This window comes from Narcine bancroftii, chromosome 10, assembly GCF_036971445.1.
Source record: "Narcine bancroftii isolate sNarBan1 chromosome 10, sNarBan1.hap1, whole genome shotgun sequence".
Classification (NCBI taxonomy): Eukaryota; Metazoa; Chordata; class Chondrichthyes; order Torpediniformes; family Narcinidae; genus Narcine; species Narcine bancroftii.
The window spans coordinates 19,925,139-19,952,080 of record NC_091478.1 but is presented as its reverse complement, the minus strand read 5'-3'; the positions used below and the strand labels follow the sequence as shown (position 1 = coordinate 19,952,080).

The 26,942-nt window shown below is 43.2% G+C and overlaps 1 protein-coding gene and 2 long non-coding RNA genes across 3 annotated transcripts in view; all 3 read left to right on the top strand.

Moving 5' to 3' along the window:
- The first annotated feature begins 1,619 nt into the window (after positions 1–1,619).
- LOC138744255 (uncharacterized) lies at positions 1,620–7,042 on the top strand. Its single transcript, XR_011345408.1, has 4 exons — positions 1,620–1,884; positions 3,941–4,117; positions 4,636–4,702; positions 5,152–7,042. It is a non-coding gene; the product is annotated as an uncharacterized lncRNA (long non-coding RNA).
- Positions 7,043–7,142: 100 nt separating this feature from the next.
- Positions 7,143–13,527, top strand: LOC138744256 (uncharacterized). The gene is made up of 3 exons (XR_011345410.1): positions 7,143–7,646; positions 8,342–8,542; positions 13,427–13,527. It is a non-coding gene; the product is annotated as an uncharacterized lncRNA (long non-coding RNA).
- A 3,437-nt stretch (positions 13,528–16,964) lies between these two features.
- The window catches only part of mxi1 (max interactor 1, dimerization protein), a 45,868-nt gene continuing 35,890 nt past the window's right edge, over positions 16,965–26,942 (top strand). Inside the window, exon 1 of the mRNA XM_069899384.1 lies at positions 16,965–17,306. Coding sequence (XP_069755485.1) covers positions 17,024–17,306 — 283 coding nt within the window. The 5' untranslated portion in view covers positions 16,965–17,023. The remainder of the gene's footprint in view (positions 17,307–26,942) is intronic.

Genomic DNA, 26,942 nt, shown 5'->3' with positions numbered 1-26,942 from the left:
AGTGGTACACCACCGGCCTACTGCAAGGGGCAACATCTGTACCTGCAGGAGTGTTCCGCCGGCCTACTGCAGGGGGCACCCTCTGTACCTGCAGGAGTGTTCCGCCGGCCTACTGCAGGGGGCACCATCTGTACCTGCAGGAGTGTAAGGGGACAGGACAACACCTGGGTAAAAAAAAATTTTGTCGCTTATATTCCAACGGCTTATTGTCTTCTCGAACATGCTCCAGTATGTTCTCTCTTGTCATATATCTTAGAAGTTTTACCAATATGGATCTCGGTTTTTGATGTGGTGGTGTTTTTGGTACTAGTGCTCTATGTGCCCTTTCGATTTCTATTTCTTCATGTGAATCTGTTGTTCCCAGCACCTTTGGGATCCATCCTTTCATAAATTCCTTCATATCTGACCCTTCTTTGCCTTCTTTCAGGCCCACTGTTTTTATGTTGTTTCGCCTACTGTAGTTTTCCAATACGTCAATTTTTTGTGACAATAAATCTTGTGTCTCTATAATTTTTTTTTGCTCTCTTCCAACTTCCCTCTTGAATCATTTATCTCCATTTCTACAGCAGTTTCTCGTTCCTCCACATTTTCTATTCTTTTCCCTATTTCAGACCTGACCAACTCTAAGTTTTGCATTCTGTCTTCAGCTCTTTTCATTTTTCTTTTGATTGAACTAAATTCTAATGATAGCCATTCTTTTAATGTCCTCATTTGTTCTTCAAAAAAGGCTTTATCTAAATTTTGTCCTATTTTACCTTCTTCTTTCCTTTGAAATTCTTGGTCTTCCTCCTCTTCTTCTGTGTCTGTATCTATGTCTGTGTCATTGTCTTCTCTTCTCTGTATCTGTGTATCTTCATCCTTCTCTGGTGAGCTGCTTCTGTGTCCTTGCTAGACCTCCAGCTGGTGTGTCTCCTGCTGTTGGGCCTCCTGCTGCAGGTCAACCCACTGCTGGGCCTCCTGCCTCAGGTCATCCCCTGCCAGTCGCCCCGTTGCCACTCACCCTCTTCCAGCCCTTAATTCTCTTTCTTGCCACTCTTCTTTTCTTCTTTCTTGCTTACTTTCCCCAGCCGAACGCCCCGATACTGGGCGTCTCTCAGCTGGTCGCTCCACAGCTGGCCACTCCTCAGCTGAGTCCCCTCCTGCGGCGTTAACCTTTTCTTTTACAACTCTTCGCGCATGCACAGTTGCGCACCTCTTCTTGGCTCTAAGAGCCATTTTTGAAGTCCGCCGGTTGGGAGGACACCGCTCCTCTGGGGACTCGCCAACATCAGAGATCGCCCCCTCCTCTCCACAGTGGGTCTCTGCTCCGACGTGCAGGTAAGGCCTTCTTCTTTCTTCTCCAGTGATTTTCCTTCTTCCCTTTTCTCTGTTATTCTTACATTTTCTCTTTTGGCGCCATCTTCTGTCTCTTCTCTGTAACTTTATCTTTCTCTTCCTGTATTTGATGTTGATTGAACACTGTTTTTTCAAACGTTTTTTTCCCTTTTCTCTGGAGAGGGCTGGTTCCACTCGACCAGCCACTACTCCATCACGTGACTCCAAATACTGGTTTTACTTGAGGAAGGATGTACTGGCTTTGGAGGCAGTGCAGAGGAAGTTCGCCAGTTTGATTCCAGGAATGAAGGGGATTGAGTCGTCTAGCACTGTACTTACTGGAATTTAGAAGAATGAGAGGGGATCTTATAGAAACATAAAATTATGAAAGGAATGGATAAGATTGAGGTAGACACATTGTTTACAGTAGTATGGGAATCCAGAATCAAGGTACATAGCCTCAAGATTCAGGGTAGTAGATTTAGGACAGAGATGAGGAGGAACTGCTTTTCTCAGAGGGTTGTGAATCTGTGGAATTTGCTGACCAATGAAGCAATGGAGGCAACCTCAGTAAGTATAGCTAAGACAAATTTGAATAGATTTTTACATAGTAAAGGAAGTAAGAGATATGGGGAAAACGCCAGTCGGTGGAGGTGAGCCTTTCATCAGATCAGCCTTGATCTTATTGAATGGAGCAGGCTCGATGAGGTGGATGGCCGACTCCTGCTCCTTTTTCTTATGTTCTAGTGATGCAGGAGGCCAAAGGGCCTCATTCCATGCTATATGGCTCCACAAAATGGTATGTTTGATTGCACCCTCAGTAACTGATGAAAAAGGCGCCTGTGCACCAGTTAGATGCAAAGCAGACCGTTTTTCATTAACCTGCCGTAATTACTGATGCGCAGAGACGTTCAGCCAAAACAGAACCAATGTTGAAATTTAACCATTAAAGAAGAGGCATAGAAGAATTGAAGAGAACTTTCTGCAAGACACAGGAGACTGCAGGTAGCAGAACCTGGAGCAACAAACCATCTGTCGGACAAACTCAGCAGACTGAACAGCATCACTGGGAGAAAAACAAAACAGGCAATGCCTTGTTCCTGGGGAGACGACAGCAAACTCTAGAGGTCATCGGTTTAAGGTGAATGGAGGAAAGGTTTGGAGAGATGTGCTAGGTCATGGAATGCATTGCCAGGGGTGATAGTGGAGGCTGGTACAATAAGCACATTTAAAAGCAAAGGTAGGTACATGGATGTTAAAGAAAAAGAGGCATGAGATAGGGAAGGTTTAGATTGTGGAGTCAGTTTACATGGTTTGCCTCAACATCATGATTAACACAAGGGCCTGTACTGTGCTGTAATGTTTGATGAAAAGTTGACCATTCTTTTTCTCCCACTGATGCTGCTTGACCCATTAAGTTCTTCCAGCAGATTGTTTGCTTATAAAAATACCCCTGTTTTATTATCACCGCCACCTTCTCAAGGGTAATAAGGGAGAGGGAATAACTGGTGGCTGTGACAACCAAGTCCTTTAAAAAATCAGCACGTACGCAGCCCTTGTCACCTTTACCTCAGCTTGTGTTTGGGTTCAGATCCTTTCACTCGATCTGATTGGCTGGAGGGAAGTGACTGCATTATTACCGAGCCTTAGCAACAGCGAGTTTTTGCAAATGACAGGAAACAGGCTCAATGTGAATTGGGTCAGTGTTGGTGCATGTGAGACGGGTCATTGGTGGCTTGCTGGATCAGCAAGTGGAGAAACCATGGAGACTGCAGATACTGTGTTTACTGACCCTCCTGAGTCATGCAGCCATCGACCAGAGCTCCAAACAACTTTATCTGTTGCTCAGATAACCAAATGAGAAAGAATCAGCCAGGACAGTGGGTCTTTCACGATGAATGTGTGTGGGTGATTGCTGCAAGGTTCCTTGCAAATATCTCTGCACCAAAATAAACTCGGAACGACCGAACTGTTTCAAGGAAGCTCATCTTCCAGCAGTGTCATGTGGTGCATCTGCTGGCACAAGTTGGGATGAATTCTACTTCAATAGGGCTTGCAACAGCATTAAGCTGCTGCTCTCCCCGTTGCCATCGTCTCCCCACCCAATACCCACCACTTCCTTTGCACCTCCAATTCCTGTAGAAATGTAAATGGCTTACTCCGTCTCTCTCTCTCTCTCTCCTTCCACAGACACTGCCTTGACATGATATTCCATTTTTTTTCCTGCTTTTGGTCTATTTACACGGCACCTTCCTCTTCTGTGAGATCCCAAGATGCTTCCCAACCAGTGAATTTTCTTTTTCTGAGGCCACTCAAGGGACCGCAGATGCCAGAACATGGAGCAAAGCACAATCTGCTAGAGGAACTCTCGATCTGGTTGCGTTCTTATTAATTTGAATTGCAGTCGATGCTGGAAAATGCAGCAGTCAATTTTTTACACATCAATGTATCCATCACAAAGCAAATTAAACAATTGCTGTAGTTAACTGTTTATCTGTTGGCATTGGGAAAAAAATGGTTTCAAGTTTATTATTTATCATCCAATTGTATAAGTACAAATGGATGAAACTGTTTCAAAAATTTGAAAAGGCTTCTCAGCAGCTCTCCCCCTGCTTTCTCTCACTAGCTCCAGAGGATCATTTTACCTCAACTGACAGAACTAGCTTGGAGACATGCTGGTGGAGTTTAGGTAGGACCTTCTTGAAGTCCCTGACTACAACGAATATGGCTTCAGAATACCCTGTTTCAAGCTTGTTGGAGCTGAATCAATTGTCCAGCGCTCGCTTCACGTTCATCAGTGGAGGTGAGTGGCTGAAGTCAGTGTAACTGATGTGAGTTCTCCCAGCAGGTGGCAGGGATGGCCCATTCACCGTCATGTACTCCAGATCTGGGCTGAGGTGAAACACAAAAGTCCGCAGATGCTGAGATTGTAGTAAAGACACAGAAAAACAATGGAAGATCTCAGCCGGTCCCACAGCGCCCATAGGCAGTAAAGATGTTTTGGGCCTGAGCCCTTCTTCAAGGTATAAGCAAAGAACAGGAAGGGATCTGAATAAAGACAGAAAAGAGAAAGGTGTCAAATGGATATAATAAGAGGAAAGGTGAGAATTGATTTTGGCTCTGTTAAAGGAGTCAGAGGGAAAAGGGGAGAGAGAGATGCTGAACACAGCACCAAATGATGAAAGGAGCATGAAAGTCAGCAGACTCTGTGATTGTATTAAAAACATCCAGAAATGCTGGAGGAACCCAGGCGGTCTCGCAGCATCCATCGGAGGTACGGATATATGATTGACATCGATAATATATCTTTATCTCCTTTAGGGTTGGTGCAACATCTTTACAGCAACAGCGATCGGGACCGGATCTGAGTTCGAATCCTGTGCTGTCTGTAAGGAATTTTTACGTTCTCCCCGTGTCTGCATGGGTTTCCTCCAGGGGGGCTCCGGTTTCCTCACACCCTTCCAAAACATACCGGGGTGTAGGTTAATAGGGTTTAATTTGGGCGGCACCGAGACATAGGGCCAAATTGGCCTGTTTCAGTCCTGTATGTCTATTTATTTTTTAGATAAAATAAATAATAAATGGCTGCAGGTAAAGAGTGATTGTTTGAACTGAGGGAAAGTGAACATTGGTACCTTTTGTAAAGGCAAATAATGAACAAAAATGTCAATGATGTCAACAAAAATCTGGAACCACTAAATTTTGAGAGAAAGCCCCAATCTGGCTACCAACTAGGCTCACGGAATTAAACAAGGGTCCCTACGAATGATAGATCTACTTATTTCCAGCCGCAAGGTTCCCCTTTCGCTTTCATGCTGCTCAAGTTTATTTTTACAGCTGCAGTTCAAGCTGGCTAACAGTTGAGAGACAGAACAGAAAGGGTGTGGCGCCGCCTGCACGTATATCTTCATCCACGTTCCATTCAGATGCTGCTGCAGACGTATTATATTCAAGCTCCAGAAAGGGTGGCAGTGAGGGCTAACTGCTCTGGAGCTTGCTTGTGTTCAGTGTCTTTAGCACCTTGCCTACCCCTTCAGAGCTGGATGATTCCACCCTCAAAACTAATATTGCAAGTGCGCGAAATCTCTCAAAGCTAAAGTGTCCAGGCCAACATTGATCGAGGTTTAAAAATTAACAGCTAAAGGCTAACATTACATACTTACAGTGGTGTATATTTAATCAAGCTACTTTAGTCTAAACTCTGGAATTTCCTCTCTAAACCAGTCATTTCCTTCTCAGAGACGCTCCTTAAAGCCTAGCTCTTTGAACAAGGTTTCCATCATCAGTCCAAACATATTTCAAGCTTTGTGTCAAACATTGTAGACCTGTGCACCTGTGATTTCCCTGGGATGAAATGCTATGTTAAATATGTTGCATAAATGTAAGTTCTTACTGTCAGCGATATTTGCCAGAACCCATTCAAAGTTTAGATTTATTGTCAGAGTACATACATGACATAATATACAGCCTTGAGATTCTTTTTCCTGTGGGCCAGGCAGAATTTGTACTTATTGGTTATGCAAAAACCTGTTCTCAAGAAACATATACAAAAGAGAAAACTAAAAGTCCTTAAATGAGTCTCTAATTGAGTTGGTCATTGAGGAGACTGATGGTGGAGGGGTAGCAGCTGTTCCTAAACTGGCAATGTAAGTCGTGGCACCTGTATCTCTTTCCAGATGGTAACAACAAGATCAGAGTGTGAGCTGGGTGATGACGATTACTGCTGCTCTCTGACAGCAGTGTTTCATGCTCAATGGTGGGGAGAATTTTACCTGTGACATATTGAGCTGCATCCATGACGTTTTGCAGGGCTTTCTACTCAGGGTTATTGGTGTCCCCATTACCAGACCACGATGCAGCCAGTTGGTACACTTTCCACTGCACATCTGTAGAATTTTACCAGCGTTTCCAATATCATACCAAACCACCGCAAGCCCCTGAGAAAGTTGAGGCTTTCTTCACAATGACATTAGTGTATTGGTTCCAGGAAAGATCCTCTGAGATAGTGACTCCCAGGAATTTAAATTTGCTCACCCTCTCCACCTCTGATCCCCAAATGACGTCTGGTTTTCTTCCTGAAAAAAAACCAATTGGGAACTATAATAGACAACTTCAGGCTCAACACAAAGATAATTTCAGGTTTTCTGCATCACACAGGAAGTGTAAGAAACATTAAATTAGTGTGCTGAGTCCGGAAAGACCCTCTGAGATAGCAACTCCCAAGAGCTTAAATTTGCTCACCCCCTCCACTTTTGATCCCCCCCCCAATAATCATTAGATCATACACCTCTGGTTTTCCCTTCCTAAAGTCCACCATCAGCTCCTTGGTTTTGGTGATATTGAGTGAGAGGTTGCTATTAGTACACCATTCAACTAAGTTTTCAATCTCCCTCCTGTACGCTGACTCATCGCCCTCCTTTATTCAACCCACTACTCATCCATGGTATAGGTTCCAATTATTAGCATCAAGCATCCAGTTGAGGGAATGGTATATAGAAATGAATAAATGTATTCCATTAGAAAAAATAACATATAGTTTAAGAAATAATATTGAAATATTCGAACAAGTATGGGAGCCTTACATTAAATACAATAGCGAAAACCTACCGGGGACAAGCATTACCTAAGTTGATGGAAGGAGAAGGAAAGAAAAGAATGGACTCAGTAGAATTTCTGGTGTATTTTTGTTGAATGACAACATTGTCTGACTGGTTTAATGTAACCTAGATTGTATACCTAAAATGGATGGGAGGGGGGGTGGGGGGGTGGCTTGGGAGGAGGGAGGGGGGGGGGAGAAAAAGTCACTGTATATGTGTGAAAAAGAAAAAGTGTGTATCATGGCTAATGTGATTTATGGTGTGAAAAATAAAAAAATTTAAAAAATTTAAAAAAAAAGCATCCAGTTGAGGGCAAGTCAACCAACCATTCCTAAAACTATATGACAGGTGAGGCTGAGCATGGTAACTCTGTGGTAGAAGACTATGGTTCAAATCCCAATCGAGAATTGGAAGCACAAAAGGAAAAGATTTTGTTCCACTACAATGCCAAAGGAATATTTTGATGAGAGGTTACACCAGGAGAAAGAGATTACAGATCATCTGCTTCAGCTTCAGTTGATAATCCACATAGTTGAAGGACTTCCCCTTATCTCCGTAAGATTGGTACGACAGCACAGTGAATCAACCCGCTGCCTCACAGCTCCAGTGACCTCGGCTCGATCCTGAGCTGACTGGGTGGACTTTGCACGTTCTCCTTGGGGCTGCATGGGTTTACTCTGGCTTCCTCAAACATCCTGAAGATTTTTGAGTTGGGAGGTTAATTGGCCACTCCAGGTGAGAAGTTAACAAGAACGCAACGAAAATAAAATGAGATCAGTGTTTAATAGACTTTTTTTTCTTGCACTCACTGTAACTGCGAATATTTATCTGTCTGTCCTTTATACTTGTTATCTTTTCGAGATTGTAGTTGTTTTTTTTTACAAAATATACCTTCTTGGCCGCAGTGATTAAGAAATTCAAAACAAATGTACATTGAACTTAGGAGTATGACAATAAACATAATCATTATTATCATGTGGCATCAGTAATGTCAGTGTGGACTTATTGGGCAAAGGGCCTATTTCTGCCATCCATGACTCTATTGCTTGTAGCTTTACCAACTGACCCACTGAGATGCCTTTGGCACAATGGTAATACATGACTCCTGATCTGAAGGCGGCGTGTTCAGATCACGTTGGGGCTAAATACACGCTGCATAAACAACAAAGAGGACACATGCAATGGTTTTTCACAAAGAATTTTTGTCCTCATTTTATTTCTTCTTCCCAGCAAAGCCTCACTTGACCACGTCCTTGCTTCCCAATTCGCTCCTGCCCCACAGGTGACCACGACACTTGTTCTGTTCCTCGTTCCAGCCCCACGCATAAGCGTTAACATTTCCCGAGCATTGCCACTGATGCGTCACAAAAACTGTGTAACCATGTGGCTGCAACACCTTTACCATGACTGTCCCCTTTTTCTTAAAACAGATGATTTGCAGCATAATATGGAAAACAGCAGTGTAATTCTCTCCAGTTCCTTGGGAAACAACTGCGTCAACATCACCACAGCGGATGTCTTGGTCATTATTGCCCAGCTGGATAGGGAAGTCTGCTGTGTGAGAACTAACTGCTGTGTTTCTTGCAGTGCAACAGTGACTGGGGATAAAGTGTTTTGTGGCATTGCCGCAGGTATGTTAAAAAATGTAAATCTTTCCCTTTGTTGGTCACACTGACCAAGATCTGCTGCTCCAGCATTAAAAAGAATATTCCGGGTATTTATCAACAAATTTTCATATTGGTAGAACAGGCCAAGAAGGTCCAATAAATAGTCACACACTTTACTCAAAAGAGAGAGAGAGAGAGGAGGGGTTATTGTACAGTGTACAGATGCACAATGTAGTGGTACACCACCGGCCTACTGCAAGGGGAAACATCTGTACCTGCAGGAGTGTAAGGGGACAGGACAACACCTGGCCGGCTGTCAATCAGTCGGCCTGAATGGATCAAGCCCCACCCGGTCGGGTGTCAATCACCCACCGGGATATAAGCCTGCGCCGGCCTCCCGAGGCCTCACTCAGAGTTGCTACAACCAGCCTGGCTCTGTGGAAGTCTTTGTGGATTAAAACCTGTTGTACAGTCTTTACCTTGTGTGTGTCTGATTCTGGCTAACAGCACACCACACACTGAAATTCTTGCTTTCTGCAGCTATACAGGTATGTAAATGCACTAACAAGAAATGTACAAATGAAATTTTCCCAGGCAAGAAAACAATTATAATCAATATAAAATGATTGATCAGTATTCACAGTTGCAGTCACAATGGTGACTGATTTTACAATGTTGTAAACCAGTGGTTTTCAAACCTTCTCTTTCCACTCATATACCACCTTAAATAATCCCTATGCCATAGGTCCTCTGTGAGGTGGTATGTGACTGGGAAGGGAAGGTTGAGAACCACTGCTCTAGACCCAATTGTTACTGAAAGATTTTGCTTGAGAAAAACTGTCATTGGCCCATTTCCTTTGGAGCTCTGAAACCGTGCACGTAGCGAGTCAATTAGTCAATCATGAAAATATGTAGACACCGTGGTTGAAGTAAAAACACAAAATGCTGGAGAAACTCAGCATGTCAAACAAGTCAATTATGTAAGATCAAAACAGTAATCCCTTACTAATCACTGAGCACCTATGCCATATGGATTATTTAAGGTGGCGTGTGAGTAAAAAAAGAAAAAGTTTGAAAAATGACTGGTGTAGACAGATCTTTGGTCCCTGTGTGGCTCGGATAGTACGGGGAGGTTCAAGACCTTAATAGCAGTTGGAAAAAAAACACGGTCTTGAACATCGAAGTGTCAGACTTTAGGCTTCTGTACCTTCTGCCCGAAGGCAGTTGCGTGGAGAGTGTGTGACCAAGATGACACGGTTCCTTTATGATGTTAAAGTGATAGTTAATTGTACTTTTAATAGTAATGAGAATTGGACACAAAGAGTTAGCAAATGGGGTAAGTTGAAGACCTGACTGTTCAGATTTAACTGAATGCCTCCTTACCTTATTGTGGGGCAACTTTCAGGGAGCTAAAAAGAGAGTTCCCCCAAGAGTTCTGCAGGGGTCTGAGACCTCTGTATGAAAGAGTAGGAGAGGAAGAAACCCTCAATAGATTTAAAAGGACCCAGGATGGGCACTTTATTTTTAGGAAAAATTGTTAATAAGCATTACAACATTTGTAATGCCACGAGTACTGCCTGGCATCCCTACCAATAGATTGGGACATTCAGTATGTCCACGACCCTGAGATTCATTTTTCCTGCAGGAAACAATAAGGAAAAGGGAAGCAAAAGAGAGTCACTTCAGAGACATTGAGCTTCCGTGGATTCGTCTCTGGCACTCCTGCAGTTGAAAATTAGAAGTATCTTCAGGGGACATTATATTGTGATCATTTCCAAGTTACAAAATAGCTGTGTAGGAGTTGATAATTGAGGTAATTTTACACCGCTTGTCTTTGATATTACAGTAAAATCCCTGTTACCCAGAATTCAAGCAATCAGCAACCTTGAGCAATTGGGGGAATAAAAAAGCATGGAAAATAAATGGGGAAAAAAATCCAGAAGTTTAAAATTGTCTCACCTCGCCATTCACACAACACACAGTTTCAGGAAACTGGGAAACCCACTTATCCGGCATCTATCAATCCCCATAGGTTTCCAGATACCAGGGGTTTTACTTACTTGAATGATCTCGGCACAAAGTCAACCCTTGTTAAAAATGTCTAAATTTAATTAAAATAACAAAGATCAATGATGATGAGGGTTTATTGTCATATACGTAAGTACAATATACAGATGCAATGAAATTTTTGCCTTAGTTCAAAACATATCAACAAAAGGCAGCTTTGTGCATGCTTGTGTACATGACCGCAGTGCCAAGCTTTGCTCTATACCAGTGGTTCTCAACCTTTTTCGTTCTACTCTCCTACCACTTTAAGTCATCCCTATGCCACAGGTGCTCTGTGATTAGTAAGGGATGGCTTAAGGTGGTAGGTGAGTGGGAAGGGAAGGTTGAGAACCACTCTTCTAAACCCAATTGTTACTGAAATATTTTGCTTGAGAAAAATTGTCATTGGTCCATTTTCTTTGGAGTTATGAAACCGTGCACATAATGAGTCAATTAGGAACGATTAAAACAGTGGTTTTCAATCTTTTTCTCTCCACTCATATACCACCTTAAGTAATCTTTTACTAATCACAGAGAACCTTACTTAAGGTGATATGTAAGTAGAAAGAAAAAGTTTGAAAACCACTGATCTATACCAACTGATCTCTTTCTGTAACTCTGCATTCCTGTGTTGTGTCTTACTGCCCTATGTAGGGGGTGATCATCTGGACTGCTCATAAAGCAATGCCACTGGACTAATTGGTTGGCATTAAAGAGGAAAATGCAAAGTGATCTGGATAAATAGATGTTGGGGGAAGCATTTGTTGGAGGAAAAGAATTCTAGGAAATCCACAAGGAATGGTTGGATAGTAAGACGTGTAGGAGAATAGAGGGATCTTGGAGCATACTCCGCAGATTTTGGAAGTGGCAAGGCAGGTCAGTATGATAGTTAAGAATGGGTATGGGATCTTTTCTTTATTGGCTGACATACAAAACAAGAAGATGGAGGTAATCCCAGAACTCTACACAACTCCAATTAGGCCACACACAGAATTGCCTTAATTCTGCTTACGGCATGACAGGAAGGGAGTGATCACATTAGAGAGAATGCAGAAGAGATTGTGAGGATGTTTCCAGGACTGGAGAATTAATATCACATGGATGATCATCTGCACTGTGTTTCCTTTCATTGGAACATGGTGGGGAGGGGGTTGACGAGATTTTCAGTTGAGGTTGATGATGATGCCTGGACATTATGAATGGACTCATTGACCACAGTATGTGCTCTATGAACCCAATGGCCAGAGTCTGTGCATATTATGAACCCAGCATGTGCTCGTCCAAAATGACTGAGACAGTCTCCCATTCTCATCTTCTTCCATCTCGTACTTAGCCTTTCAGAAGGATCCCTCAGTTCTAGATATGGAGCACTGTTTCCATCTGTAATACAGCAGTTGATAAAAACCGTCAGCTGGAGACAATTTTATTTGAGTTCCTTCATCAAGCTTCACTTCCTGCAAGCTTCATTTTACCAAGTATTAGATGAACTTTGGCCTTCTCTTCACTAAGCAGCTATCAGTCATCTGTCCTGTCCTTCCTAGGCCTCATCCCACCTCCAAGTAAATAAACTGTACTCATTTTCAACTCTCCTCAATCCCATCCATTTTACAAAGTCAACACCATCATCCTTGGGATTTAAAAAAAAAGCAAAAATCGTCTGCCTTCAAGAGGATGTAAAAGAACCCATGTGGCTTCTTGAAGACTTCTGATATCCTGGCCAGCAAACGGCATCAACCAATGTTGCTAAAAATAAATTCCTTTGGCATTTATTTCACGGCTATTAAAGTTGAAGATTTTCTTCCGGTTTTCCTCAGGGTGTTCTGGTTTCCTCTCACGTCCCAAAGTCGTGGGATGGGAGGCTATTTCGCTACTGCATATTGCTCCAAGTGTTTAGGTGGAAACTGCTGAGAATATGGGGACAAAAGATATGGGAATAGTGTAGGATCAGGGAAAGTGGACAGCTGATAGTTAACATGGGCTCGTTGGGCTGAAGGCCAAATTGTTCTCTGTCTCTGTGATTCTATTCCCTGCAGAACAACATTAATTGCATTCAAAAGAAACGATGAACCATTTCAGGATATTTTGAGACCACGGAAGGTGCTCTGCAACTTCTTGTTTTATTTTATTTCTGTGGATACATGTGCCAAATATCAGATGGTGGTACTTCTCAAACATTGAATGGTACATTGTGCAACAAATCAAAGGGAAGCAAAATACTTTTATATTTTAAATGTGGTACAATTTCACTGTTATGGTATCATTTTGTACAGAAATGTTCTTAGAATTTTTTTTGTATGGAGGTTTACTGATAAGTTTTAAGTGCAGTGAGAAGAGTAGATATGGTTCTGGGTCAGGCTGGTGACATGTAACTGATTATATAAAGTCTTGGAAGATATCCAGTCCATTTCAGCCAATACAAATTGGAAAAAAAAACATTTATAACTTGGCTTATAGGTAGGAAAATGTCCCAAGACATTTTCAGACAAACATTTGACAGAATCATTAAAATAGAGGAAGAAACACTGTTTTTTTGTTTTGTTTTCAACCTTTCAATGACCCATGAGATAGTGGAGACGATAAGCAGAGAAAGAGAAATGTTAGCAATCTCATGAAGCTTCCAGTAACTAAAGTAATTGGCTTTCAAATGGTCTGAGGTGGATGACTTAATTGTAAGAACTATCTGGTCGGTGATTTGAGGTGATGTGGTAGAAGCAAAATTCTACCAGATCTGAGACTAGCTGAGTCTGGTGTCAAGAGAAATCCAGCTGTACGTTAATGTTAGAGAAAGATGTCAATGCAATACCTACAAGTTTCCTTCTCAAAACCTTTTATTTTACCTCTCTTCCCAATCAATTCTCACAGATGCTCACTTCTATTAATCTAAACACTGAGGTGAAAGATTCAAGGCCATCGGACCAGGGCTCCAGTGCGGAAACGAACAATTTGCAGGGTCAGTATGAATGGACTAAACAGCACTCGGCTTTTAAAGGTCATACACTGCAGAAGTAGAAACACAAAAAATTCTGGAGGAACTCAGCAGGTTTCATAGAACACTATCACGCAGTACAGGCCTTTCTCGATGTTGTGCCGATCCATATATTCCTTTTAAAAAGTACTAAACCCTCCTACCTCATAACCCTCTATATTTCTCCTATCTATGTGCCTGACTCTTAAATACCTCTAATGTTTCAGCCTCTAATACCATCCCTGGCAAGGAATTCCAGGTAGCCATAACTCTCTGGGTAAAAAATTCCCTCCCTTGACTTTGTAAATATGTCCTCTAATGTTTGCTATTCCTGCCCTAGGAAAAAGGCACTGGCTGTCCATCCTATCTACGCCTCTCATAATTCTATCTATGCCCTCTATCAAGAGTCCTCTCGTCCTTCTATCCTCCAACGAGAAAAGTTCCAGTTCTATTAACCTTGCCACATAAGACTTATTTTCCAATCCGGGCAACATCCTGGTAAATCTCCTCTGCACCCTCTCCATAGCTTCCATATCATTCCTGTAATGAGGTGACCAGAACTGAACACAATACTCTCAGTGTAGACTGACCAGAGATTTATAAAGTGGCAACATGACCTCTTGACTCTTGAACTCAATTCCCCTATTAATGAAGCCCAACATCCCATAGGCCTTCTTAAACTATCCTATCAATCTGTGTGGCAATCTTGAAAGATGTATGGATTTGAACCCAAGGTCCCTCTTTTCGTCCACACTCTAAAGTAACCAACCATTAACCCTATACTCAGCCTTCAGGTTTGTCCTTCCAAAATGTATCACCTCACACTTACCTGGATTGAACTCCATCTGCCACTTTTCTGCCCAACTCTGCATCCTGTCTATATCCTTTTGTAACCTACGACAACCTTCAGCCCCATCCACAACTCCTCCAACCTTTGTATCATCTGTAAACATATCTGTCAACATCCTTTCACCTAGGTCATTTATAAAAATCACAAAGAGTAGGGGTCCAAGAACAGATCCTTGCGGCACTCCACTAGTCACTGACCTTGAGGTAGAATACTTTCCTTCCTCTACTACTCTCTGCTTTTTACCTGCAAGACCTTTTTTTTAATCCACACCACTAAAGTTCCATGGACCCCATAATCATGATTTTCAGTGTCCATGGAAATATAACCAACATTTCATGCCTGAGCCCTTCTTCAAGGTAATCATAGGTCTGCCTGACCCACAGGACATTCATTCTCCTGCAGGCCAGGCATAATTTCTACTTAAAACTGGCTTGATGGTGGGAGTCAAAGGTACTGTATGGTTGTTAATCTGATTGGAGGCCTGTGACTCGTGTGGATTGACAAATGCAGATGGAATGTAATGCAGACAAGTGTAAGGTGTGGCATTGAGGAAGGACAAACCAAAGTCAGACATACACGATAAATGGTAGGGCACTGAGGAGTGCGGTCGAACAGAGGGATCACGGAATACAGATATATAATTCCCTGAAAGTGGAGGCACAGGTAGGTAGGATTGTAAACAGAGCTTTTGGTGTAGTGGCCTTTATAAATCAAATTAATGAGTATAGGAGTTGGGATGTTATGGTAAAGTTGTATAAGATATTGGAGAGGCCAAATTTGGAGTATTGTATGCAATTTTGGTTACCTAACTACAGAAAAGATGTTGCCAGGACTTGAGGAACTGAGTTACAGGGTAAGGTTAAACAGGTTGGCACCAGGTTATTTCCTGGCATGTAGAAGAATGAGGGGAGATATTTAAAATTATGAGGCATATAGATAGATAGAGTAGCCACTTTCCACTGAGGGTAGGTGAGATACAAACCAGGGGACATGGGCTAAGAGTGAAAGTGGAAAAGTTTAGGGGGAACATTAGGGGGAACCTTTTCACCCAAGGAGTAGTAGGGGCGTGGAATGAGCTGCCAGCTGAAATGGTGAATGCAGGATCAATTTTAACATTTAAGAAAAATTTGGACAGGTACATGGAAGGGAGGAATATGGAGGGCTATGGACTGGGGAGGCAGGTCAGGGGGACTTGGCACATGTTAGAAGGATCAAAGGGCTTGTTTTCTGTGCTGTAATATTCTATGGTTGTATGATTGGTCCTCGTGTTCATGATTTACCTGTATATTAAGGATTTGGATAAGGATATAGTTTGCATGGTTAGCCAGTTTGTGGATGACGCCAAAATCTGTGATTGTGTGGAAGGTTATCTAAGATCACAACAGGATCTAGAACAACTGGGAGTCTGGGCCAAAGAATGGCAGATGGAATTTAATGTGGACAAGTGCCAGCTGATGCATTTGGGAAGTTAAGCTGGGGAGGGCTCACCGTGAGTGGCAGAGGCCTGGAGAATGTTGTGGAACAGTGAGGTCAAGGGTAAATGTACAGAGTTTCCTGAAAGCGACAACACAAGTAGGCAGGGTGGTGAAGAAGGCACTCAACATGTCTGTCTTCATTGGTCAGGGAACTGAGCACCGGAATTTGGACGAAACACAGAAGTCTGTGGATGCTGTGTTATAGTAAAAACAGTAAATGCTGGAGGAACTCAGGATCCATCGGAGGTAAAGATAAATTACCAATGATTTGGGCCTGAACCCTTCTTCAAGGCATGTGATACCTTGAAGAAGGGCTCAGGCCTGAAATGTCGTAATATATCTTTACCTCCTGTGGACACTGCAAGAATGGCTAAGTTCCTCCAGTATTTACTGTGTGGTGTTTTTACAGGAGTTGGGACATGACACTGCACATGGCCAGCTGTGTGGAGTTCTGATCTCCCAGCTATTGGAAGAATGCCTTCAGAAGGAAAGGGCGAGAAAAGAGCTTCAAGGATGCTACCAGACTGAAAGGCTCGGAGAGTTGGAACTTTTCCCCCCTGGATTACAGAAGGCTGAGGTGTGACCCTGTTTAAGATCACGAGGTGGTGAATGGTGCCAGTCTTTCCTTTTTCTCCTGGGAGAGTGGAAGGATTTAAATGCCAGCTGAGGGGCAACTCTGGGCATCTGGAAGGAAGTGGCAGAGGCGAGGTCTGAAACACATCTGGCCACACCTTCGAGGAATTCGGGCCCAGCGGAGGCAAAAGGGACGAGCAACTTGGCCAGGGGAAGCGGTGTCGCTGCACGAGATAAAATTGGAGCCGGCGGATTTGCTGAGTTGGGAAGACTTGCGAGTGTGGAGCCCCGTCAATAACTCTGCTCCTGAGCGAGGCGATCATGAAGCGACGGCCGCTTGCAATTCGTTTGGATTCCGTGTATTATGTTGGTGACCCTACTCAGCTCCATCTATTAGTCCGCCTTCATTAACGATCTTCTGTTTTCATGAGTTAAAGTTGGGTGCGAACCGAGTTGACGCTTCCTTTCTCCACTCACACAGTTCTCGGATCCATTGAAAGCCGGCTTGGGGGGGGGGGGGGGGGTCGATATCTGGGCGCTTCAAGGGCAGCGAGAAGCTCGGCGTTTTATCTTTGCTCAAGAAAGGGCCAGGAGGAATGCTGAATAACTCCATTCATTGCAGGCAGGGGAGAGAGGATGGGAAAGCGCGGAAGGAAGGCGTGGAAATGACCTGTCACTTACCTGCATCCGCCGCCTGTCTGCCACTCGGGCTGGATCCTGTCCTCGCCACCATGTCGCAGTCGTCCCTCGCCAAGATTCTTCACCCCGCCTGCTCGGTGGACCATCAGATCGACACTTTCCTGCAGAACGTTCAAATTCTCCTGGAAGCAGCCAGTCACTTGGAAAGGACCGGCCAGAGGAACGAGAGTAAGTCGTGGGGTCATTGATTGCCATCGGGATGTAGAAATAGACACGCGTTCGTTCCAATAGGGCAAAATGTATCACTTTTGGAGGCGGCCGAACAAAAGAAACTGCTCATTCTCTCGTCGGCTCTAACCGGGAAGTTTCCATCTGATTCACATTCCAGGGACGTTTAACTTTGGTCCGCCGTACAGGTGTCTCACTGGGCTCTAGATTCCAGGTATTTGGTTCGCACTGTTCGGAAAGATGGATTTTAGATCTAAAAGTGCAGTTTTAATTGACGCTGGGAGATTTACAGACCTGAGATGCAAAACGACCCTATCTGAAGGCGTGTCTTTAACATGGTTGTTTATGGACGATTAGACGAAGCTGCCAACCAGACACGTCGCCTTGCAGTTGTTATCCGGTTACTTCTTTGATCCTCTGCGTATATTATCAATAATAAGAGGGGTTTTTAAAAAAAAAAGTGGCGTAAATGAGAACTTTAACAAAAGATGTGTTGTAAAACGATGAGACCCCCCCCCCCCTCGCACAATCCTGTGTAGAATTCATTAATCACACTTTATAGGAAGAAAAAGAAGTTTCGCAGCCCAAGTGATTTAATTATAGTTACCAGGTTTCCTGTGCTGCCCCCCTAGGTTGGTGGTGATGAGGTGCCCTGTAATGGGATGAGGGGTTTTTGTTGCAACCATCCGCCGCGTGTTTGGAGAAGCACGGTCAAGTGATACAGTGTCAATCAGGCCTGGGCGGGTGCAGTGTGCGCTCCGCAGAGCTGGGACTCTCTCCACTCCCGAGGATCAAAGCAGCGTAAACAATAACATTTATCTCCCTTTAAAAACAAAATAGCCTCTTTCCTCCACCCCCCCCCCCCCCCCCCTTTCTCAACAGGGACATTGCGCTTTTGGTAAAATGTCACAAGCTTCAACAATAACGCTTTGTGCTTTTGGCACCGTTTAGAGATGATCCCGGAGCGACATTTCTGCCCCAAAGTGCTTAATGTCCCTGGTTACTGATGAACATAACATTTAATGACAAGCGGGGAGGGAAACCAGTACTTTCTGATTCTCTCGATCCAGTGAATTGGCGATCGGGGAAAGAACATATTAAACAATCGATGTAGTGGGGAAGAAGGGCTGAGTTGAGTGTTCAGTTAAAATTTATTCCTGGATGTCAATATTTGGGTTCCACTTGACTAAGGATCTTTTCATTGGACACAAAATGACTACAGTGCACTTTGCACGATTGTTCAATAATTAGCCAGTGAATTGCATCCATTTAAAATTGCATTAGTAACATTTATCATAATACGTTCATGTACATTTTGAATTTAAAGCACTCATGTTTTGCCAGAATTCAATAAAATGAAGCTGCACAGTATATTTTTCAGCCAATTGATTTGCTCTGACAACTGTTGCTTCTCACCCCAAGTTTCACCCGTTACGACTTTACTCCAGACACGTCACTGTCCTGTCAGCGCAGACAGGTAGCAGTTCACACTTTAGACATTTGAAGGGCTTCGCCTTTGTGATATGAAAATTAGCAGCAGGTCAGTTTGAAGTGGTTTTGGTGGTGTTTGTTTTTGCTATCAAACAGTTTGAACGAGTGTTAACCAAGCCTAGTGCTGCAGATAACCTGAACATCTCTTCATTCTCGTGTTGATAAATGCAAGATGTGGAATTATTTAGATTTTGCTGTAAACATAACAATTCAGTAGGGCACGACTACTTTATGACCCAATTCGAGGCAATTCAGTAGGGCACGACTACTTTATGACCCAATTCGAGGCAATTCAGTAGGGCACGACTACTTTATGACCCAATTCGTGGCAATTCAGTAGGGCACGACTACTTTATGACCCAATTCGAGGCAATTCAGTAGGGCACGACTACTTTATGACCCAATTCGAGGCAATTCAGTAGGGCACGACTACTTTATGACCCAATTCGAGGCAATTCAGTAGGGCACGACTACTTTATGACCCAATTCGAGGCAATTCAGTAGGGCACGACTACTTTATGACCCAATTCGAGGCAATTCAGTAGGGCACGACTACTTTATGACCCAATTCGAGGCAATTCAGTAGGGCACGACTACTTTATGACCCAATTCGTAGCAATTCAGTAGGGCACGACTACTTTAGTTTAGACATCTATCAATTTCTTTTGAATCTTGATGTTGTTTTGCTCAATGACCCCTTAGCATCTGATATTAATAGTTGCCTTGATTCAATCATAAGTACGCAACATTTGTCAACTTTTGCTTGCTGTAAAGGAAGATAAGACCAAACACTAGCCTAGCTTGGTGCCCCCACCAATAAGAGAAAGAGATTGTCTTCAGAAACATTGTGTTTGTGGATTCACCTTGAGTGCTGCTGAAGCCACACAGCCTCCTGTCCTTCCCACCAGAGAACTTGAGCTGCCAGATCCACAACTCCAATGTGATCAGGAACTCCCGAGGCCCGCTGGGAACCCTTCTTGCCCTTGGCACCCTGACAAGTCCTGGTCCCGGTACCTGGTTCCCTTGAGCCGGTCTCCAGCAGCCCACAGCCTACGTGAGGCCTTTGGTTGCCGAGCCCCTCACTGGTCCACTGTGGTGTCATACCGCAGGCTTCTCCTTCTCACCCTTTCCTAACCCTTCCTTGGTACTCTATATGCTCTTCTCCTTCTATGGTTGGATGAATATTAGAGCTAACATGTTAGACTGCTCACAGAAGAACCCTTCTCACTGTACAAAGTATAATGTGGCAAATAAATGATTTTTTTTTAAAGAAAAGCATACATCTTTGTGATCTAGCCACTGATGGAAAGGCCAGTATTTATTATCAATCCTTTATTGCTGCAGGCACTGGCAATCAATCATTAGTTTATCCAAGTAACCAATTACTCATATGGTGTGGCTGGAAAGAGAATGCTGGCAGGCTATTTAACCAAGAAATGTACTGCAAACATTGTTGCACAAATAAGCTGGTGATATTCATGAAACTTCCTCTCATTGGCTGTTTTCAAACCGTACATAGCCTGATCCCTACTGAAATCCAATGCTCATTCTGAATTTACCGGAACTGGTCATTTGGTGGCCTGCACTATTTATCTGGAGATGTTAGTTCAAAACCCACACTGGGGAATTTAAATCCAGTTGAGTGAATGAATCACCAAAAAAAGCCTCTATTAGTATTGGTGTCCATGGAAACTAGTTATGGTAACAAAGAAAGTAAAAAATTAAAATAAACCCATTCGAAGGAAGTCTGCATTTCCTGTAGGTTGGGATCAGGTAGCCATGTGGATGATACATGGGATAAGCAGAGAAATTATCAAATGCTGCACGTACTCTCTCGGTTGCATGGTCTCATGTCCCATTATTATCTTGCCTAAATGACTCATTCTTGGCAACACAATTCACATCATATTGACACCAAAAACACCTGACAGATTACTTTAAATAGGCTCATTTAAAGGACGCCCTGTTGAAATTGGTGGAGCAATCCAGTAGGCATGTCATGCAATCCCCTGACAGAGTCATACTTCACAAAATATGACCTGGCAGTGTCCCAGACTCCCTTCATCTTCCCACCCACATAACAATGGCACATGATTGGACAGGAGTGTCCCTGGGAGTCCTCAACTTTGATTAAGGTCCGTGCATCAGTTCAGGGACAAGATGTGTTGATCTCTCTCCTCTGGTGATATTCATATACCTCCACATTGAACAGCATTTGAATGAAACACTGAGGGTAGCAAGGACACTGGGTTGAGCTTCAATGTTCATCCACCAACTCCTTCAAATTATCTTGTTTTAAAAATATATGGAAGACCTTCATTCTCTATTCCAATTCTAAGGTGGCTAATGAGGCCTACGCGGAGCTGCTGACCCTACCACAGACAGGGTAGGAAGTGCCTGATTGGATGGGCTTCTGTATGCTTATCATGCATGGATTGAAGGTTCTCATCACAAATACCTTTCCTCTACATCTGGGGGTCTTGAACTGGGGTTGATGATAATGATTCCTTTCAGTCAGTTTGTGGGGTTTCATATGAGGATACCCCATTCCTGAGAAAGGAGCAGCATGTGCGCGAATGAATTTGGGTGAGTAGGGGTATGCACAGGTCCAGACCCACCCTCTCGACATCTCTTAGTGGCACAGTGAGGTCAAAGACGGCGGGGGGGGAAGTTCTGTTGCAGTGAACGGCCAGACCAAGCTTCGATGCAAGGGATGCCCTTTCCGTGCTTCATGGCACGTGTTTGCTAGATGGCCATTGGCTGTACGAGAGGGTTCATCCGCCCTTTGACAGGACTTGTTTTTTCATCCTGTAGGATATCTTGCCACCCTCTGCACCAGGCAAGTCTGGTGGGGGGGGGGGGGGAGCCGGTTTAGTCGCCGACCACCCAACCATACGACAGGTAGTACTGGGTTTTATACACACACACACATACACCTCACACACGTGTATGTGTGTATCATTCAGGTGCCTTGCTATTCGGACGAGGGCGATCATGTCTCAGCATCCATCACAATCTCTGACCCTCTGAGTTGTAGTTGTTGCTTCCCCTGTTCTCCTTCAGTGAAGGCTCCATCTTTGAGCTGAGACTGTAATCGATGTTAAGTTCATGATTATACAAGGGAAAAATACTGAAGTGGTTTCCCGTTGCCTTTTTCAGTTGCAATGTCCATACCGGACGGGTCACCCTAGCTATTAATGGATGGAAGAAACACCTTACACCTCTTTTTGCGGAGCAATTGCGCAGCACCGACACTGACAATGCGCTGTATGTCTAAATGTTTAAATTCACTACATTAAATGTAGATATTTAAACATACAGCACATTATCAGGCCTACGGGTCCATCCACCCAATTTAGACCCAATTAACCTACTCCCCTGGTACGTTTTGAAATATATATTATCTCCCCTTCTACACAGACACAGTGAGAATGTTTGTGGTATACTGACTGGCACCATGTTATAGTTAGGTTAAAATGAAAGCACATATTGGCAAGTTTTTAATTTTAAAAAAAGTTTGTCCTCATTTTTAAGTAGAGGCTCTCAGTCAATAGGCCAGATCAGTATATTGCTTTCAAACATGTTGCTGTGGTGTTTCTTAAAATTTTCAACAGATCTGAGTGTTCTTTAAATCTGGGTTAATTTTGCAGGAAAGAAATGGCCCAGATAAGCATTTTACATGGCCAACTGTTTGAGTTAAGTCTCAACATTGACAATCACATAATCAGCCTCAGCTCCTTGACCCCAGGCTATGGGCATGTTATAAAGATGAGAATATCCAGTTACAAAGGGTTTAATTTTCTGGATTTTCCCACATAATTTCCACAGTCAAATAGGATCTCACCACCAGACACATCTTCCTTCTCCTTCCTCTTTCATTCTGAAAGGATTGTTCCCTCCATGCCTTCTCAGTGCTCTCAATGATCTCCATCAACAACTATCTTCTCAGCGCAATTTCCCATGCAAAGAAAAGGAGGTTCAACACCTCGTGCTTTGTCTCTGCCCTTCCCTCATTCAAGGACTCAACCGGTCCTTCCAGGTGAAGCAGTGATCAGTTTGCACTTCTTCCACTTTTGTGCACTGCATTTGGTTTTTCTTGATGTGCTTTAAAGTAAAAACACACTGAAAATGCTGGAGGAACTGAGCCAGCATTTTCAGCGTCTATAGGAGACAAGGATATATTGCCAATGTTTCAGACCTGAGCCCTCTTCAAAGACTAAGTCAGAAGCAGGAAATCTCAGGCAGTCTCAGAATTCAGACAAAGCTGGCTGGGGGAGGAATCCAGACCAACAAAATTGGATATGATAAGGGACGAGGTAAGAATGTATAGTGTGTGTGTGAAAGAGGACCAAAGGGAGAGACAGAGACAGAGAAAGGTGACAGGGGAAGAAGGGGAGGGTTGTTGGATTCCTCCCCCAGTCTCCATGGTCTGAATTCTGAAACTTCCTGCGATTTACTGCTTCTGGCTTATTCCTTGAAGGGTTCAGGCCTGAAATGTTGGCAATATATCTTTGTCTGCTATTCATTTAGATGCCTTGCTGTTTGGGGAGGGTGATCATGTCTTGTCATCTGTCATGATCTCTGACCCTCTGAATTGTAGTTGTTGCCTCCCCTGTTCTCCTTCAGTGAAGGCTCCATCTTTGAGCTGAGATCGTAGTCAGTGTTGAGTGCATGATTATACAAGGGAAAAATACTGAAGTGGTTTCCTGTTGCCTTCTTCAGTTACAGTGTCCATACTAGATGGGTAACCCTGGCCATTGATCAGCAGATTCATCTGCACAGCATTTTTAGTTTTACAACCATTAACTTCCAATTTGTAGAATCTGCTTGTAAAAACCATCCACCATCTGCAATCCGTGGCTTCACATAACCCTGACTGGGAGGCTAAACGGGTACTAAACCTTGCTCAAGGGTGACCGGTAGGCTATCAGGTAGGAAGGAGTGCCTTACACCTTCTTTTGCTGAGCAATTGTGCAGCACCAACACTGATTTGTCTCCTATAGACACTGAAAAGTCTGGCTGAGATCCTCCAGCATTTCAGTGTGTTTTTACTACAATCACAGTGTCTGTAGACTTTCGTGTGTCACAATGTGCTTCCCTGTGCAATTTAAAAAAATAAATGTAGAATGTGTTATCACATTGTAGAGCACCTTTGTTCACTCAGCAATTGGAACATTAAGTTTCCAGGCCACTGTCACTTTAATGCCTTGACCCACTCTCACTCTTGTCTTTGACCTCTTAAATTGCTCAATGACACTTCACATAAGGTTGAGGAATAGCATCTAATTTTCTCATGACTTGTTTGGTTTAAGACATTCACAGACATAGGTGCATCTTCAGTATCATTTTTATTCCAGTTATTGGTATTCAAAGTAATTGATACCTTGACAATTTTTGTTTCCACTCAACCACAAACATTCCCTCCATTTGCTCCCCAAATGCACCCCTCTCTCTGCAACTTACCTTTCCAGTTCTGATCAAGGTTCATCGATCTGAAACTTCAACTCTGAATCATCTGTTTGACCTGCCGATCACTCCAGCATTCTCTGATTTTATTTCAGATTTCTTGCATCTGCCTTTGCTCCACTGTCTAGTTTTCCGCTGTTTTTACTGCTTCTGGTCCATCCCATCTCCATCTTTCCTGAAACGATAACAAAAACAAAAATATCTTCATTAATAACAAATGACAATTACACTAACAAAGTAAACTGATATCGATCATTGAGGTCAAGTATAGATTACTTCCTGTGATAATGAGGGAATTATCAAAATTAAGAAACTACAGCCCTTTTTCCACTGGCATCCCAGTTAATTGGCCATGCAGTGTCCCGGGATAGGAAGTCGTTTGTGCTGTTTCGACTGGGTACACCTTTAACCGGGACACTGACTGCTTTTCCACTGAACACAACTCATCCCGGGGGATAGGAGAGTCTACCTTCAACTGGAAATGGGTGACTTTCTGCTGTCCTTTTTCCACTGGTTTAATCAGCATGCCGGCATCACCTGATGCCGGGGATATGAGTAGGGGTCGAGGTCGTCAATCCCCAGCGTGATTTGAGGTCACTTGATGACGGCGTGGTGATTGTTTTCCTTTCCATTGGACCATTAACCAGTTAATTCCCCGTTAATTCCTGGGTCAAGATGCCTATGTTTACATCATATTTCATTAAATTGCTTCCTGAGTGAAGACATGTAACAATTTGTCTGAACAACTTGTGTATCCATTCTGATCCAAGGAGGAATGCTGCATTTTCTGTTTTGCAACAATGGGGGTGTTTCTACTGAGCCAGGAAAAGTGCGGAGATGCGAAGTAATGCGAGGTGAAGCGCGGTGATGCACAGTGACACCTTGAATCTGGCCGCACTGTAAACACATCCGGTTGTGGCCGATGTGCGGCGATTCGAGGTGCTCCGGCGTCCTACTTTTGAGGTGGTCGATGTGGGGTGATGCGAGGGACGACCTCACAGTGGAAACACCACGGGTGTCTCACCGGAAGTCGCGATTTGTTACCCGCGGTTTTCAATTGCTCATCGGACTTCCTGGTCACCTCGCATTGCCCTGCATCACCTCGCATCACCTCACATCGCCCTGCATCACCGCGTATTCAATCACTCGGTAGAAACAGTTCAGGTAGTCCAAAAATGCGCGGTGATGCGAGCGACAAAAAATCGCGGTGATTTGAGGTGATGCGAGGTGGCCTTAGTATAAACACAGCTAATGGTCACTCTCCAACATTGTATCAATTGTATCACTGGCTTTAAATCACTGAAGGCACCCAAGGTTAGGACAGGTGCTATGTAAATCAAAGTTTTTCTTTATTTTTCAGCTACCAAAATGTTCCACCTGTCTTATGTTAAAAATAATCACAACAAACCTCCTTTCTTAGACAGGTTACAAATACACACAAGTTGAACAAATTATGTTTTTTAGAGCTAATTTTATAACATTGGATTTTTTTTTGTTGTGTGCAGTGAGACATTCTACTTTGTTTCTTTAGATATATCAGTTAAGGTTCAACACAGATGATTTAGTTTCCTTGTGAAATAATAATTATGCTTTTGTGAAATTATTTCTTGCCTGTGGACATTAATGAAAAAGTAGAATCAACATTCAAAAGTTCCATAATGTCTCTGGTTTTCAAACTTTCACTATATCTGCTGATCATTTGTATGAATTTCAAAAGCCATAATCAACCTCCAAAATAACTTTTGAAATCAGTGTCTGAACTCTATTGCAGATATCCATCAGCTCTCAAACATCATATATCATGTAGACAAACACGCAGAGAGCAGTGTGATGCTTGACAGGTTACTTTACTTTTCTACTGTTTGATATAGGAATGTTGGCAAACACCCAGGAAGTGTCAGAAGATCGTTAACAAGTACCTCTATAACTAGTACAGACAAAAGGGATTCAGTGAAATATCTGAACTGTAAATAGTATGCCCCTTTTGAAATAGCAGCAAGAACTCTGCTATTTGAACATTCTGTGGCACAGGAAGTCATTCAGCCCCATTGAGCAGGCTCTATCACCCATCAAGATCATTCCGATCTTCTCCCAATGTTTTTCCACCCTGGTCTTGTTATTATCCAGAAATCTATTTACTTCTGTTTTGAAAGCAATCCATAAATGAGCCTTTCAGGTTAGAACATTCCAAAGATTCATCAGGTACTATTTAAAGAATTATATCATTTCAATCTTAAATGACCATCTCCTTACTTTAAGAACATGATCCGTAATTCTCAGTCAGAGGACACATCTTTCCTCTAAGAATGTTGCATATTTCAAGTCAGTTATCACTGATTCACAAGACTAAAGCGATGAACGAGGACAAGGAAGGACTACCCTCCACTACACCAAGTTCCTCGGAGCTCACTTAACTAGTGACCTATCAGGGACCCTCAACATCTCCTCACTTGCCATAAAGATGTAACAGTGTCTGCACTTCCTGAGAAGACTGGAGCTAGTAAGGCTACCATTACGTGAACCTTCTCTAGTACTCTACTGAGAGTGTCCTGGCTGGCTGCTTCAGGGTGTGTACAGTGGCTGCAGAGAAATTGATCCACAGAACCATAAGAGTGACAGAGAGGATCGCTGAAGTCTCCCTCTCCCCCCCATTGACGTGATCTACTGGGATCATTGTCTGAAGAGGATGCA